Genomic DNA, 14,848 nt, shown 5'->3' with positions numbered 1-14,848 from the left:
CAATCTAGAACATGATCCTCTATATATTGCCTATTCTGCCATGATGGCAAAAGTAAGTTTTTAATTTCAAGCTTCATCCCTCACTGCTTTTAGGTACTTACCATTAACTTTAGATGCTTCTTAAATATTTTCTTTCTGTTTCTTACATGGAATGCTTGATACTAGTACCTGTATTTTTAATGAAGCAAATGCTGTTCAGAGTTTTATATATACGGATGAGAAATTTCCTATGTTAAGACAATTTTATAAAATCCCAGTAGGTGCAGTCCTGTTCCTTTCACTTGGCACTTTTTTTTGCATATGATTAACTCATGAACAGTTTAAACCCTTTAGTTATCTTTATTCTTTGGGTGATTATTTTTGAGTTAATACTTGAAGTCTGTCAAAGATAAGTCAGTTTTTACAACACATTGATTACAGCTGACTCGTGATGAGAGCTTGTCTGTGAAGAGAAATATGGATATAGAGATATGGCACAGGACTATACAGCCTGCAATTACAGGGTGTGTATGTAGTTGGATGAATACCCTGAAATACTCATTAGGGAATATCAGCTTCTTAGTGTGGATGAACACAAATATTTACAATTACAGGTTTTTAAAAGCTTCTTAACACCTTTAGTAATTGCTTTTAAAAAATTATTTGGCCATTTTTGTAGAAATACTATAGCAAAAATAGTTATTATGTTTCGTAATAAGCAAGATCTTCTGTTTTCTGTTTTTAACATAAAAAGAGTTGTCAGGAAGAAGAAGAGGGTGATGAAGAAAGAGAAAAGACATTTGAGGTGAGAGTTTAAATAACATTTCTTTCTTATAATCTAATGTGGAAGTATTTTAAATATGTCCACTAGAATAAATGCAAAAATAGCATAACACATTGTGTGTTGAACACAGTGAGCTGGTTTACTAGGTTATTCATATGAAAGAAAGATGGGGTGTTTTGAAGCTTTGGAGTCAAGCAATCCATGGATTTTGGAGACAGATGGTCTTCAACAACTTCAGATTTCTCATCTTCCTATTTTTGCTGGATCCATTCCAATCTGTAGTCTGTTCTCATTTTTGTTCCCAAACCCAGGAGAAAGAAATGGAAAAACAGAGAACTCTCTATCAGCAAGCTCGCTTACATGATCGTGGAGCTGCTGAGATGGTCCTTCAGATGATTAGTGCAAGCAAAGGTAATGCTCTGTGATATCTTTAAAGTTTACATGGGTGTGTTATACCATTAAACCTATCATGTACGTATCATATACAGCTTCTGAATGACAGTTAATGAGGCAAAATAAATGTCAGTAAAAACTGCACTAAGTAAAAGTTCCAGACCGCATTTCTGATTGAAGAGTTCATAACTGCAAGTTTTAAGGAGTGTATCCTTGATTTGACAGGTCATACAGGACCCATGGTTGTTGAAACACTGAAACTTGGTATTGCAATTCTAAATGGTGGAAACACCATAGTTCAACAGGTAATGCTTTTCTAACTACTGTGAGTCTTGCTTGCATAAATGAGGCAAGTAATTTTGTGAATTTTAGTGTCCTGTTGTTTAAATTAGTGCACTAAATTTTAAGCCAAACAGTGAAGAAATATCAGTGTATTTTTGGTGCAAGAGCAATTATCTTATTTTTTGCCAGTTATTTGCATTTCAAGGAACTAATTCAAAAATATTTGAATTAATATAATTTTAATATCATTAATTATAAGGCTACTTACTTATTTTACTATTTTATTTTGGTTTATAAATATTAATTAATAATTATAATATATTGTTAACATTGTATTTTTTCCCTTCAAAAATATACAACGTTTAGAAAATGCTAGACTACCTAAAGGAGAAAAAGGACGCTGGATTTTTTCAAAGCCTTTCTGGCTTGATGCAGTCCTGCAGGTAAAACCATAAATTGCATTATTACGAGTTCCATTTTATTCATGTTGGTGGCTTATTGCTCAGTGCAGATGGATGTGTAAGGTTTGAATTACAGGAGTCACAGGTTGTAGAACTCTTGTGGGAAAGTTTTGTGAATCTCAGGAATAACCTGTTAATCTTTTCGAGTATTCTTCCAAAGGAGAAAGTAAAGACTGCACATGCCTCTGAAGGTTTAGTTTGAAGAGGCAGAAAAGTAAAAGATAATGGCTCTTTTACTGATCCTAGATTCCTCCAGGTTTTTGTCTGGTAGGTTCCAAGGATGGAGAAAAGCTGCCACTAAGGGAGAGACAGGCCAGTGGAGCTTTACTAAGCTGTCAGTTTCTGCACATTTCTGGCAAGTTGCATAATCTCTGTCTCTTCTGAATCCTCTGCATAGGTATCAGGTTTGTTAGAGTTGGCATGTGACCAGTGAGACAGTAGTAGTCCATTCCCTTGAAAAAACAGCTCAAATCAGTTAAGGTAAAGAACTCCCATAAAGAAGATGGAAACTTGCTGTGTTTTTAATTACTCTTATGGTAGACAATCTCCTTTTCTCAGAACCAGAAGGGTTCTGAAAGAGGAGACTGGGAATTAGAAGTATAGCAGCTGTATGAATAGAGGATGAAATGTGGAAGGAATGCATTGCAGAAATTATTGTTGAATAGTTGCAGCCTAATTAAATAATATCTGCCTTGGATTTTTTTCATTTATATAAAACACTTTAGCAGAGATTTGCTCAAACAGGCCCTGCTGTGATATTATTACCAATTGTGTATATGTATTATTCAGGACTTCATTAAAAGAGGTATTGATAAAACTTGAACATGATAAGAGAATGAAAATGATGCTTTAAGAAATGCTTTCGGTTTTAATGATGTCACTAGATTTAATATGTGACTGCACTGCTATTTAACTGAACTAAAATTAGATAATGATAGAATTATATTGGATGGTTTGAACTAAAGTATTCCAACTGCATAGTGAGAAGAATCATGATTTGCAATTCCATGTGCTGAGCTATGCCAAATCAACAAAATAAAATTCAGACTTCAGTGTTTTTTGACCCTGGAAGATATGGAACCTCTGATTACATTTCTGTTTTCTGCATAAAGATTCAGGAATTCCATACATCTTCTGACTAATATAACCATTAATAATATATGCAGAAACAATATAATAAAAGTAATACTGACAACTTAGTGGAAAACAGTCTGAGAGAGAAACAACAGCAGATTGTCCTTTTGGTATTATCTTTTTGATGTACTTTTAAACATAAAAAGTAGTATTTCAGGCTCCTTTTCTACTCCTCATTTGTACATGAAACCGTGAAGTACATTATCAGGAGTGAAGTTAGGTAAGTGGTGAGGATTGACCTGAGACTCATTTCTTTTCAGAGTTGGACACTGGACCCTTAGTTTCATCCAAAGCTCATTTAGTTAATATGAATATTAAATAAATTATGAGGCAATGCATGTTGTAGTGGGTCAAGAATAGTTGTCGAAGGCCTCTAGAAATTTTGTAGAAGAAAATTATTTTCCATTACTTACTATAGTAATTTTTCATGTTTGTGTTCTTTTTCTTTTTCTTTTTCTTGAAGTGTTCTTGACTTGAATGCCTTTGAGAGACAGAATAAAGCAGAAGGCCTGGGAATGGTTACTGAAGAAGGAACTCGTAAGTAGAATGAAATTGATCCCAGCAGTGCTTCAAACATTATTTGTGCTTCCTTCTTTAACTAGAACTGTTATTTACTGTGGCTTGAGGTTTCTATTGTTAAACTTATTATAAGTAATTCTAGGCTCTGGGTTCTGAATATGCTCTTTTTTTTTTCAATATCTTTAACAATAACTTTTAAGAAAAATATTGTAACTTCCAATATTCTTATCTTGTATTCTTGTTATTTTTCTTTGATCCACAGTCATCGTTCGTGAGCGTGGTATGTTTGGGTTTACAGTTTTTGATACTATTGTTGCAAAAGTGTGTTGCAAATACACAGAGAAATCTCTCATTGCATCTTCTCAGATATCTTTAGGTTTAGCTTTATGGTCTGCAGCAGGTTGTGTGTTTAGCTTAAATAAAGAGTTTGATGCTTATTAAAGAAGTGTCACTCATATTTAAGGCATGATTTTAGTTATGACTAACAATTTACTTATTAGATATATATCCTGTTGCCTTTTTTTTTCAAATTAGTGTTGTTTTTTTAACCATGGATGCATTGGAGTGCTAAATACTTTGGCTCTGCTTTTTCTGTCTCAGTTTTTCTTTTCATTATTATCAGTCTGTTTCTTTTAAATTGCTTTAACGCTTTTAAATACTGGTTCTTTTATTAAAATTCCAGTTTAAAAGGTTACTGTAAGATTATATGTTCTGCATAATTAATCATAACAATTGTCACATAATCATTGTATTTATATATTTTAAAGGTGAAAAAGTCTTACAGCATGATGAATTTACTCGAGATCTATTTAGATTTTTGCAACTTCTCTGTGAAGGGCATAACAATGGTAAGAAGACTTAATTAATTTTCTAGAAAAGGAGTGGTGAATCTGTTCCTCAACTGAGTGCAATAGAACCAGTTCTGATGTTTTCCTCTAATGCATTAAGTTTTCTGAGGAGAAACTTGCATGACAACAATTTGAATTGCAGAGTTCAATTTGATTTTTTAAGTCTTAATTTAGATTTGGTGTTTAGTATATTACTAGTAGAGCCTGTTCTAAGTTACTTAGATAACAATTCCTCAGTTACATATATACATTGAGATCTAAAGTTAAATTTCTACCACATAAGCATCTGTATCCAACAAGACAATAAAAAGAAGGCATTCCCCATAAAAATAGAAAAATAATGTTGTATTTTTCCCCCTTTATATACTAACCAAGCACAAATCACTTCTTATTTCAGATTTTCAAAATTACTTACGTACTCAGATGGGCAACACCACAACAGTGAATATTATCATTAGTACTGTTGACTATCTTTTGCGTCTTCAGGTGAGTGAAAAACAAACAAAAATGGAGTATAACATATTTGCCTTCACTTCTGTAGATTCACATTTTATTGGAATCAAATGTAAAAATTCTCCCTAAAGGGATACCTAAAATTAAGAATCTTTATTTATTTCTTTTTTCCTTTGAAAACAGATGACATTTCAGAATTCTGTGTGAAATTAGATGTTTGATAATGGATTTCATTGCTCACTTCTGAAGAGAGTGAAAAATGAGAAATATTCCAGATATGCTAAATTTCATTTGAATTACTCATTCAAGTTTTGGTGATACAAATGCAGGTAGTAAATACTGCATAGAGAATTCAAAACTAGAAAAAGTAACAATGTTTTTTTCTTAGGAATCCATCAGTGACTTCTATTGGTACTATTCAGGAAAGGATGTAATTGATGAATCAGGACAACGTAACTTTTCTAAGGCTTTGGCTGTCACCAAACAAATATTCAATTCTCTTACAGAATATATCCAGGTAAACATAATGTATTTCTCAAGGTACTAACAGAGAAGTTCTATGCTCAAAAAGCATGATCATATTCTTTCAAAAATTTCTAAATTCTTTGCACTATTTTTTTTTTTTTAATTTTGGTAAAGTTACATGGAATCACTGGACCAGTGTAAAGTGAAAACTAAAACACACAAACAGCGATGTATTTAACAGGATACAATTTGGTGTTTATGGACTAGATAGCCAGAGGTCTTGGAAAACCTTCTCATGTAGCTTCATGGCTGCCTGAAACTTCTTTTTGATTTATTTGTTTTGGCTTATTTGACATAAATAAAAAATTTCTTTTTCTTATTTTTTTAAGGGCCCTTGCATAGGTAATCAACAGAGTCTGGCTCATAGCAGGCTGTGGGATGCAGTTGTTGGCTTTCTTCATGTGTTTGCCAATATGCAAATGAAACTTTCACAGGTATTTTCAGCATTGTCACTGTGCACTCACCTTTACTAAAACCAAACTTGACATTTACAGCTCAGTTATACCTTTCTGATAATGATGGTGGCAGTTTGCCCCCTTCCTCCCTGTTGCCAAAACTGGAGAATCTGTGAGAGCAGATTAAAAGCATGGCTCCCATGCTGAAGACAAGCAGGCCAAGAGAAAAGATGAGAAACATCCAAACAGGGAGGGAGTGTGACATTTGGTCAACTTATCCAGTTAATTAATCAAATACACTGAGCATGGGGGCACAGGCAGTGTTCATGTCACTGTGCAGAGCACAGTGGAGTCCCACTCCACAGTGCCAGGATTCTGTGTTCTTCTGTGACTTCTGCTTAATGTATCCACACAGCCAAGCTCTGCACTGAATGCAACAGTAACTTCCTTTCTTATTCAGTGTCTCTGCCATCCTCTGACTTACAAGATTTCTTCCCACCCTATAGAAGTATATCAGAATTTTGAGAACGGTATTTACAGCCTTAATGTCAAACACAAATCTACATTAGACTTATCATGTTCTGTAATGAAACTAAACAGTTCCAGTCCTCTTTGAGTGGTAATGCATTTTGCCATTAATTATTGCCAGTGAAGTGAAAAAGGATGGATTCTTTCTGAGACAGATACTTTCAGATCTGTGTAGCAACCAAGTTTTTTTTGTTTCTGCTGTCCCTTACCTGCACTTTGGTACTCCTTAATGCTTTAGATTAACTTCATGGTGTTAATACCTCTGCTGTAGTAAGTTGCATATTGTATTAGACTTATGATAGCAACCATAATAAAATGACAATCAAATGTTGCTGAATAATGTGAATGAAATTTAGCTGATCATATTTTATACCATTTTTCTATAAATTTATTTAATTTTCTGTATAAATACAAATTAAAAACAATCCTACAGTCTTTTTTTTTTTTTTTTTTTTTTTTAATAGGACTCTGCTCAGATTGAATTGCTTAAGGAGCTTCTAGATCTACTAAAGGATATGGTAGTCATGCTCCTGTCACTGCTTGAAGGTTGGACCTGCTTTTCTTTGTGGTCAAATATGATTATCTCACCTTCCTAGTGTAAAGTGCAATTATTTTGTTCATCTTTCTAAACTGCTTTTTAACTGTCATCATGTAATTTTGGGGGAAAAATACATTCTTCATATTTATTTAAGAATTATTCTGGAATATACATAGTCATGAAATAGAGGACTGCTAGAGAAAAGCATGTTTTAAGAAAAAGGCTAATATTTAAGAACATTTTTGTTCTGTTTTCAGCACAAATATGAAATGTCATTATTTCAAATGTAGCTGTCAAATAACTTTCTGTTATAACACACTACTTAGGTAACGTTGTAAATGGAACTATTGGAAAACAAATGGTGGACACGCTTGTAGAATCATCTAGCAATGTTGAAATGATTTTGAAGTTCTTTGACATGTTCCTGAAGTTAAAAGATCTGACTAATTCAGATGCTTTCAAAGAGTATGATCCAGATGGTAAAGGAATAATTTCCAAGAAAGAATTTCAGAAATCAATGGAGGCTCAAAAACAATACATACAGTCAGAGATTGAATTCCTGCTGTCCTGTACAGAAGCTGATGAAAATGATATGTTTAATTATGTTGACTTTGTGGAAAGATTCCACGAACCAGCCAAAGACATTGGATTTAATGTAGTAGTATTGCTAACAAACCTTTCAGAGCACATGCCTAATGATCCACGCCTTCAGAGCTTACTTGAGCCTGCAGAAAGTGTTCTTAATTACTTTGAACCATACCTCGGGCGTATTGAAATAATGGGTGGGGCCAAGAAAATAGAAAGAGTTTACTTTGAAATCAGTGAATCCAGTAGAATGCAGTGGGAGAAGCCACAGGTGAAGGAATCTAAAAGACAGTTCATATTTGATGTTGTAAATGAAGGTGGAGAGCAAGAAAAAATGGAACTCTTTGTGAATTTCTGTGAGGACACAATTTTTGAAATGCAGTTAGCATCCCAGATCTCTGAAACAGATTCATCTGAGAGGCCCGAGGAGGAGGAAGAGGCAGAGCCTGCTTATGTAGTGGATATTGGAGATGATGAGGAAGAAGCAAAGTCCCTGGAACCTGCTTCAGCTTTTGCAGTGGCCTGTGTTGCAGTGAAGAAGAATGTTGCCAACTTTTTTAAAATGGTCACTGTGAAGAACCTTAGGAAACAATACAGGAAAGTTAAAAAGATGACAGTAAAAGAGATGGTGAAAGTGTTTTTCTCCTTTTTCTGGATCTTATTTGTAGGGACATTCCAAATGTTCTTTTCTATAGTGTGGGGAATATTCCAGATTCTTTGGAGCACTGTATTTGGGGGTGGCCTGGTTGAAGGAGCCAAAAACATAAAAGTTACAAAAATATTAGGGGATATGCCTGATCCAACACAGTTTGGAATCCACGATGATGTTATGGAAGCAGAAAAAGCTGAAGGTGTTGAGCATGGCATAAGAGCTGAACTTGGGGAATTTGTGAAGAGTGAAAAGGGAGAAGCTGACATAATCGCAGACATTTTTGGCATTCCTACAAAGAAAGAAGGATCAAAACATGGTCATGATGCTGGACTAGGAGATATTTCAGAAATCCTTGGTACTGAGATCCAGACGCCATTGGAAAACACAGTTCATAAGAAAAAAAGATTACAGGTAAATTGAAGAGATTTTCAATTTCTTTTAAGATGATATTAATAATGATAATTACAATAACTACTAATAAACTACTGAATGCTAATAGCAGATAATTTTATATTTAACTGATTAATATATATTATCAGTAGGAACCTACTTGATAATCTCTACACATTCAAAAACCAATAGGAAATTTTGTCACAGAAAAATTCAGCCCAGCGGTTAGATTTCAGTGCAGTAAATTGTTATTGTTCATTTGGACTTTATTTAAAACATAAACTGCAAGTGAATTTCTAGTCACAGTTTTTGCTTTAAATGATTTATGGTCTTGTTTATTCTGCATACCCTATATTTTCACAGTATACCTCAAGTAGTTTTGCAACATATTATCTCCATAATAATGCCTTATCATTAACATTTTCTTTTCTATATGCTTTGCATGCAATACAGTATCCTTTATTTCCTATTATTTTAAATATATTTGCCTGAATTTATTGTTAGTTTAATTTTTATCATGTAATTATTCTTTACTCTTTTTCCAGTTTATAAACAATATATTTTGTTCCACTCAGCTAGACTAAAGAGAATATTTTTCTGTATAAAAAGTAGGTGGAACTAAATGTCAAAACCAAAATGTATTTATCATATTTGAAAGGCATTATTTCACTTTACTCCTCAGTTCTAATTTTCTAGTTATTATTGAAAAATATCTTTTCTTTCATCATTAACTCACTTCTTTAGGATATTCTTTCCAGATATTTTCAAGATAAATCTAAACTGTGCAAGTTCTTAGTGCATTATTTTCTCGTAATTTGTAAGTTTTTCTCCAGATTTTGGTTCTTGCCTAAATTGAACTAAATTTTTTGCATTTGTTTTTCTTGTTTGTTTATGAAATAATTTTTATGTGTGGACTTAAAAATTACAGTATACTAAAATCCTGTCTCATTTAGCATAAATATAGTGTGGTATTTAAAAATAACTATTTTAATGCAAGAATCTTGGGAGATATAAGTAAACACTTTAGAATTTTCTTCAACGGTTAAAGTAAATATTTTCATTCAAATCCGAATAAACACATTGATTTATTCTTCGCTTTACTTTGATTTATTCAATTCTCACAGATGTGTTTGATACTATTAATGAAAATGCTCCATAATTTTTGCAGATAGTTTGAGTCACTAATGTGAAGTCAGTTATGTAACCTATCCAGCTTTTACCTTTAATATGTTATCTAGTGAAACTTAACAAAGCAAAGTTTGCACTAATTCTGTATTACAAGAATTGCTGTTCATTTGACACTGTGTATATAAATGCCTGGCATAATCTAGTTAGAGGACTGGATAAAAGAACAAGTGGAGCTCAAGGCAGAAACAGCAGTGTACGAATCAAAAATTCCCTTCAGGACATCACTGCTTATTTCTTAGGCATCTGCAATGATAAAACTCACACAAATGGGTAGAAATAGAAAATCAGGTCTATATACTGGAAAAGTGTACTGATAAGGTCAGTGATATTTACATATATCCAGGGAAACTGCAAAAGAACCTATAGAATCATATATGATGAAGCCTTTTAGGACTTCGCTTTTACTGTAAGGTTCTATAGGAATATGTGCTGAGAGTTGTGTGGGTTCACAAATTAGAAAAGAAAAGTAGTAGTGACATAACAGTTTGCTGATCAATCTAATTAGTGGTAGCAATAAAATCAAGAGCTAACTCTGGAGTTGCCTTAAAATAGCAGATAAAAATCAGTGAATTGATGAATACAGGAGGAAAAGTTGTAATTTTACCTGTAAAACACTTCATTTCCATCTCATTGTTACTGTTCGAGTATGAAATCTTGGGAATATAATTGAGTTGTACAACAATATCAGTTCAATGATAATGTCAGTCAAGCAAACTGAAATTTTGAATTGTTTAGAAAGGAAGAGAGAAAACTCCCATATTATTATGCTCCATGAACCTTAATTTACCTATGTCTTAAAGACCAGGCTCCCTCATTTCAAAAAGAGTGTGATGAAACTGGAAAAGATTCAGTGAAGATCAATGAGCTGTTAAAACCTGATATGGAACAAATCTTGTGTATGGAATTAAGTTAAGGCTCTTCAGTCTGGAAAAGAGAAAACTGTGAGAGCATATATGGATAAGATGGATAGGGATTTATTCATTCTTCTACCACCCTACCCTGTAGAAGAACCAGGCACCATCAATATGGTCTCTCAATTACCCTCCACCAGCTTGCTGTCCTAGGGGAGACTGTGAAAGAGTTAAACCTGCATCGTTTGCTGGGCGAGGTTCCACAGATAATATGAGATACACAAGGCAAGATCAACTTAATAAATTCTTTCCTATATCCTTTTCCTACATACTTGTGAGAGAAAGGCATCTAGATGAGTGGTGGCAGAAACTTTAGATCACTGTATATATGTATTAACCAGAAATGCAGGACCACTAGATGACTTCTGTCTAAGCACTTCAAGAGAATGCAGAAGAGGATTAAGAGTTAACAGGTTTTTGCAAAAGGGAATGGAAACAAATTTAAGCACTTTAGATTTCTTTGTGAGTCTAGGACATCAGGGCCTGCAGCTCTTGGACTTCACTGCTTAGATATTCAAACTGCATTTGAAATGAGTTGACTTTGATCTTGTAACATCAAGCCTAAAGGTGTTTGATATCCAGGCCCCAGGTTCTTTGCTGCAGTTAGCCAACTGTAAAATTGTGTATTGGTTTTCCTCATCTCAAGGGAAAGCTGTAAACACACACTAAAGAGGGTTGTGTGGTATGCCAGTAAAGGTTTAATGAACCATCAGCCCAGCTAAGATAAATATCTTGAAGAAAACATCGTGTAAGTTGAAGTTGTTTTAAGTATTTTGTCTGTTTTCAGTTGCATTACTTGATCACGGCCAAGTAATTGGGTTTTGTGATATCTTGTAGTTACATAGATATTTTTCAGCTTTTTGGTGATAACATTAATATATTGTTTCTTCTTTCAATCAGTAACTCCACTGAGTTTTTGTGGGTGACTTTAGTATCAGGACATGATCTGGATGTAGCTACCTTCATTCTCAGCTGGTCACATAATTTGCCTGATCACTGTGTATAATTCAGTTGTTCAGTCAACTGGACTAATTAGAGTATTGATAATACTATACTGAAAAAGACTATCAGAAGAATTTCTGCCTTTTTCACTGTTAAAATATAGTCTGAGGTCCCTATCTTTAAAAATCAAACACTTTAAAAGAGCAAAGTGTTATAAAAATATTATTAATAATTTTGTTTCTTAGAAGATGGTAACTAAAGTTACCAGAATTTTATTTGAATGGATCAATTTTGACAGTTAAAATAATTTTTGCAGATATCTGAAATTGCAAAAGAAGCTGGAACACAAAGGAAAACAGAAGCTGAGAAAGCTGAGTAAGTTAATTTTACAAGATTCCTGCTTAACTCTTTGGTAGTTCCTAATGCTAAATAATTTGGCCAGGTATAATGCAAGAAATGCTCAGGATTCAAAGAGCTTTAGGTACACTTTGTCTCATCACTATTTTGAAAATACACTAAGGGTTGCATACTAAGTATTTTGCGAATATATAAGATGACAGACCATTTCACTAGGCAACAAAATGGCAATCTGATTTTTGTGACCCTTGACAATTATGCATATATAGACCTGTGGCCACTGTCTTTTTGAAAATTCACATAAAAATATGCATAACTTCCCTCAAAAATGAGCACCAGTCTTAAAAGACCTCTGCAATTTATCATTACTGCTTTCTGCTTTCCCTACTACCCACTACAATTTTCATGCAACAATATTGGATCATTAAAACTCAAGATTTAACTAACCCAACCATTTTTACTTATAGCTGTATTATCAGTTCTTGAGTTGTGAGGCAGCAGATACATTCCTTTGTCTGGTCATCCTATATGTAACTGCCTAAACAGCACTTAAAATACTTACTGTGCTTTAGCAGCATCCTACTATTAAGGAGCATCCTCTCTGCCTGGACCTGCAGCCACATTGTAGTAACAGATTAAAATATTTGTAGACAGACAAAATGTGTCCCAGGGATTTTTACAGATTCAAAATCTATACATAATTTTATTTTTATTTTTCTTTTTTTCTATTTTGTTTTATGTTTAAAATATTTACTTCAGAGTAATTTATCTTTCTCCTATTATCTGCCAAAGTTAATTTTTTAAGTGTGCCATCAGGGTCAGTACTTTAGGACCATCATATTGATGCCTCAACATTATGTTACACATATGGAAATGCAACTTTTTTTTCTTTTCTTTTTTGTTAGTTACTAAATTCTTCTATTGCTACATATAGTATAAAAACTGAATTTCAAAGGTAAACTTTATGAATTCAAATTCATTCAAAATGAATGCATTTACATTTGGCTAGATATTTTTGTTTAGTTAACTTTCCTTCTAGCATGGAAGATGGTGAGAAACAAGATAAAGCAAAGGAAGTACAATCTGAGCAGTTGGAAGAGGGAAAAATGAAGAAAAAGAAGAGAAGGCATGGACAAAAAATTGAGAAACCAGAGGCCGTTATGGCTAACTTCTTCAAGGCTTTGGAAATTTATCAAACAAAGATGCTTGTAAGTTTATCTTGAATTCTTTAGTCATTGAATTATGGACTTTTGAATAGAATAGAATTGAATAGATTTTTTCTAAATATTAAAGGGAGAAATGTAATCGTAATGGGAAATTTGGCATGAGTGTTCAGATGATTTGCTGTAGTCAATCTCCTGTGATTTTATGATACTTCATAGAGTTATATAATTAAGTGTCTCTGTGTGTAATTTCTAACAGGAGAGATTAGCTTCTTGAGCTCCTTTTTAGGAGCTCCCTATTTTCCATAATATAATTTCTAGAATCTTTACTTTTTATTTTTCTTTGTTCTTAAAACCATGAAATGGTTGAATTCTCTGAAAACTTTCAAGTAATTTTTTCCCAGTATTCTAACTTTTTTCTGTTTCAGTCTTCTCTGACTTAAAATGTTAAGGACGTTATTTTTAATTCCATTTATCATGAAAAGGGGAAATGAGCTACCGAGAAATGCCCTTGGTTATTATAACTGGTGTATAAAGGCAACACAATCATGTATTTACTGTTTTAAAAATCTTGCTATCTATTTTTTCTTATTTTGATATTACTCACAGGTTTTAATTACTTTGGTTTTTTTTACTTTCAGCACTACTTGGCAAGAAATTTTTACAACTTAAGGTTTCTTGCTCTATTTGTTGCATTTGCCATCAATTTTATTCTTCTGTTTTACAAGGTAAGGTTATACATTTTTCTTTAAATATTTTTGTTAGTACCAGATGATACAATAATTTAATGTTTGTAACTATTCTGGTTTTATTTTACTCAGGCTGAATGAAAAGAGATTTATTTAATTTCTCATTTATTGTTGAGTTTCTAGGCACTTTTTAATTTAATCACATAAGTCTATTATTGTTTGGACTGTTAATCTTGTTCTGGGAAAATTGAAATCTACTAAAATAACTCAAATATCAAAGCTTTTGAATGATTTTTCTTTCACTTATTCTCAAGATATTAAGAGACTTTATTTAATCTGGTTATTCTCAGTTACTTCTTTTTTTTATAGTAGGCTACAGTTCTTCTTGTTTAGCTCACTGATGAAGAAGGCTATACATTCACACTTTAAACCTAATCTTAGAGGTTCACCTGAATCTAGAGTTGTTTCAGGTTCTGTTGTATAAATCCTTTTCTCCCCATTCTCTTCTGCTTTTCTTTGAGTCTGGTGTGTGACAACCCATTCTGTTGCAGGCCAAGACAAAAGTTCGTGTCTATCAGTGCAGGTCCATCTGTCATACATAGGACAGGGTCAGTGGGAGTCAGACAGGACTGAACAGGGTTTCAGCTGTCAGATAAAGCTGTCAAAAAAGTGGCCCTGGGGATTTTATTTTAAAGGGCAGGTTTTTAAAGTCACTGGAAGAATTTAGGGCAGTATGTCAGCTGATGAAATCCTGTATATAATTTGTAAGTTCTAAACTGAGTCATGAAATAAAAAGTTATGAACAGTGTACAAGTCAATTATAGGAAAATTTTACTTCTTTTTAGACTTGAGTAATCAGGAACTATGTAGATTACAAAAAACCCCTAATTCAGTCATAATACATAACCCTGTCATTCCTCTCTTCTTCCAAGAAATTGTTTTTGAATGTTTTCATTAGTTTTAGTTTTGCCACAGCATTGTTAGGGAGATATGTAAACTGCCTGTATTTGCTTTTTCTAGATTTTCTTTTCAGTGACATGACATGATGTGGAGACTTCTGCTGTGCAAATGAAGAATGTTTAAAGCTAATGATCTATCATCTTCCTTTGAGCAGGCTTTGCAAATATTGTGT

General features: G+C 33.2%; 1 protein-coding gene across 4 annotated transcripts in view; it reads left to right on the top strand.

Moving 5' to 3' along the window:
- Nucleotides 1-14,848, top strand: part of RYR3 (ryanodine receptor 3) — a 200,449-nt gene that overhangs the window by 170,803 nt on the left and 14,798 nt on the right. For all 4 annotated transcript variants that reach the window (XM_058829273.1, XM_058829270.1, XM_058829271.1 and 1 more), the window contains 16 exons: nt 1-52; nt 734-784; nt 1,075-1,174; nt 1,382-1,461; nt 1,805-1,881; nt 3,497-3,570; nt 3,815-3,832; nt 4,320-4,400; nt 4,798-4,886; nt 5,242-5,370; nt 5,708-5,812; nt 6,766-6,847; nt 7,166-8,487; nt 11,824-11,882; nt 12,904-13,072; nt 13,669-13,755. In XM_058829273.1, coding sequence (XP_058685256.1) covers nt 1-52; nt 734-784; nt 1,075-1,174; nt 1,382-1,461; nt 1,805-1,881; nt 3,497-3,570; nt 3,815-3,832; nt 4,320-4,400; nt 4,798-4,886; nt 5,242-5,370; nt 5,708-5,812; nt 6,766-6,847; nt 7,166-8,487; nt 11,824-11,882; nt 12,904-13,072; nt 13,669-13,755 — 2,575 coding nt within the window. The remainder of the gene's footprint in view (nt 53-733; nt 785-1,074; nt 1,175-1,381; nt 1,462-1,804; nt 1,882-3,496; nt 3,571-3,814; nt 3,833-4,319; nt 4,401-4,797; nt 4,887-5,241; nt 5,371-5,707; nt 5,813-6,765; nt 6,848-7,165; nt 8,488-11,823; nt 11,883-12,903; nt 13,073-13,668; nt 13,756-14,848) is intronic.

The sequence above is a fragment of the Poecile atricapillus genome, chromosome 1, assembly GCF_030490865.1.
Source record: "Poecile atricapillus isolate bPoeAtr1 chromosome 1, bPoeAtr1.hap1, whole genome shotgun sequence".
NCBI lineage: Eukaryota > Metazoa > Chordata > Aves > Passeriformes > Paridae > Poecile > Poecile atricapillus.
The sequence above is the reverse complement of the archived record's forward strand: the minus strand, read 5'-3'. Positions and strand labels throughout refer to the sequence as shown.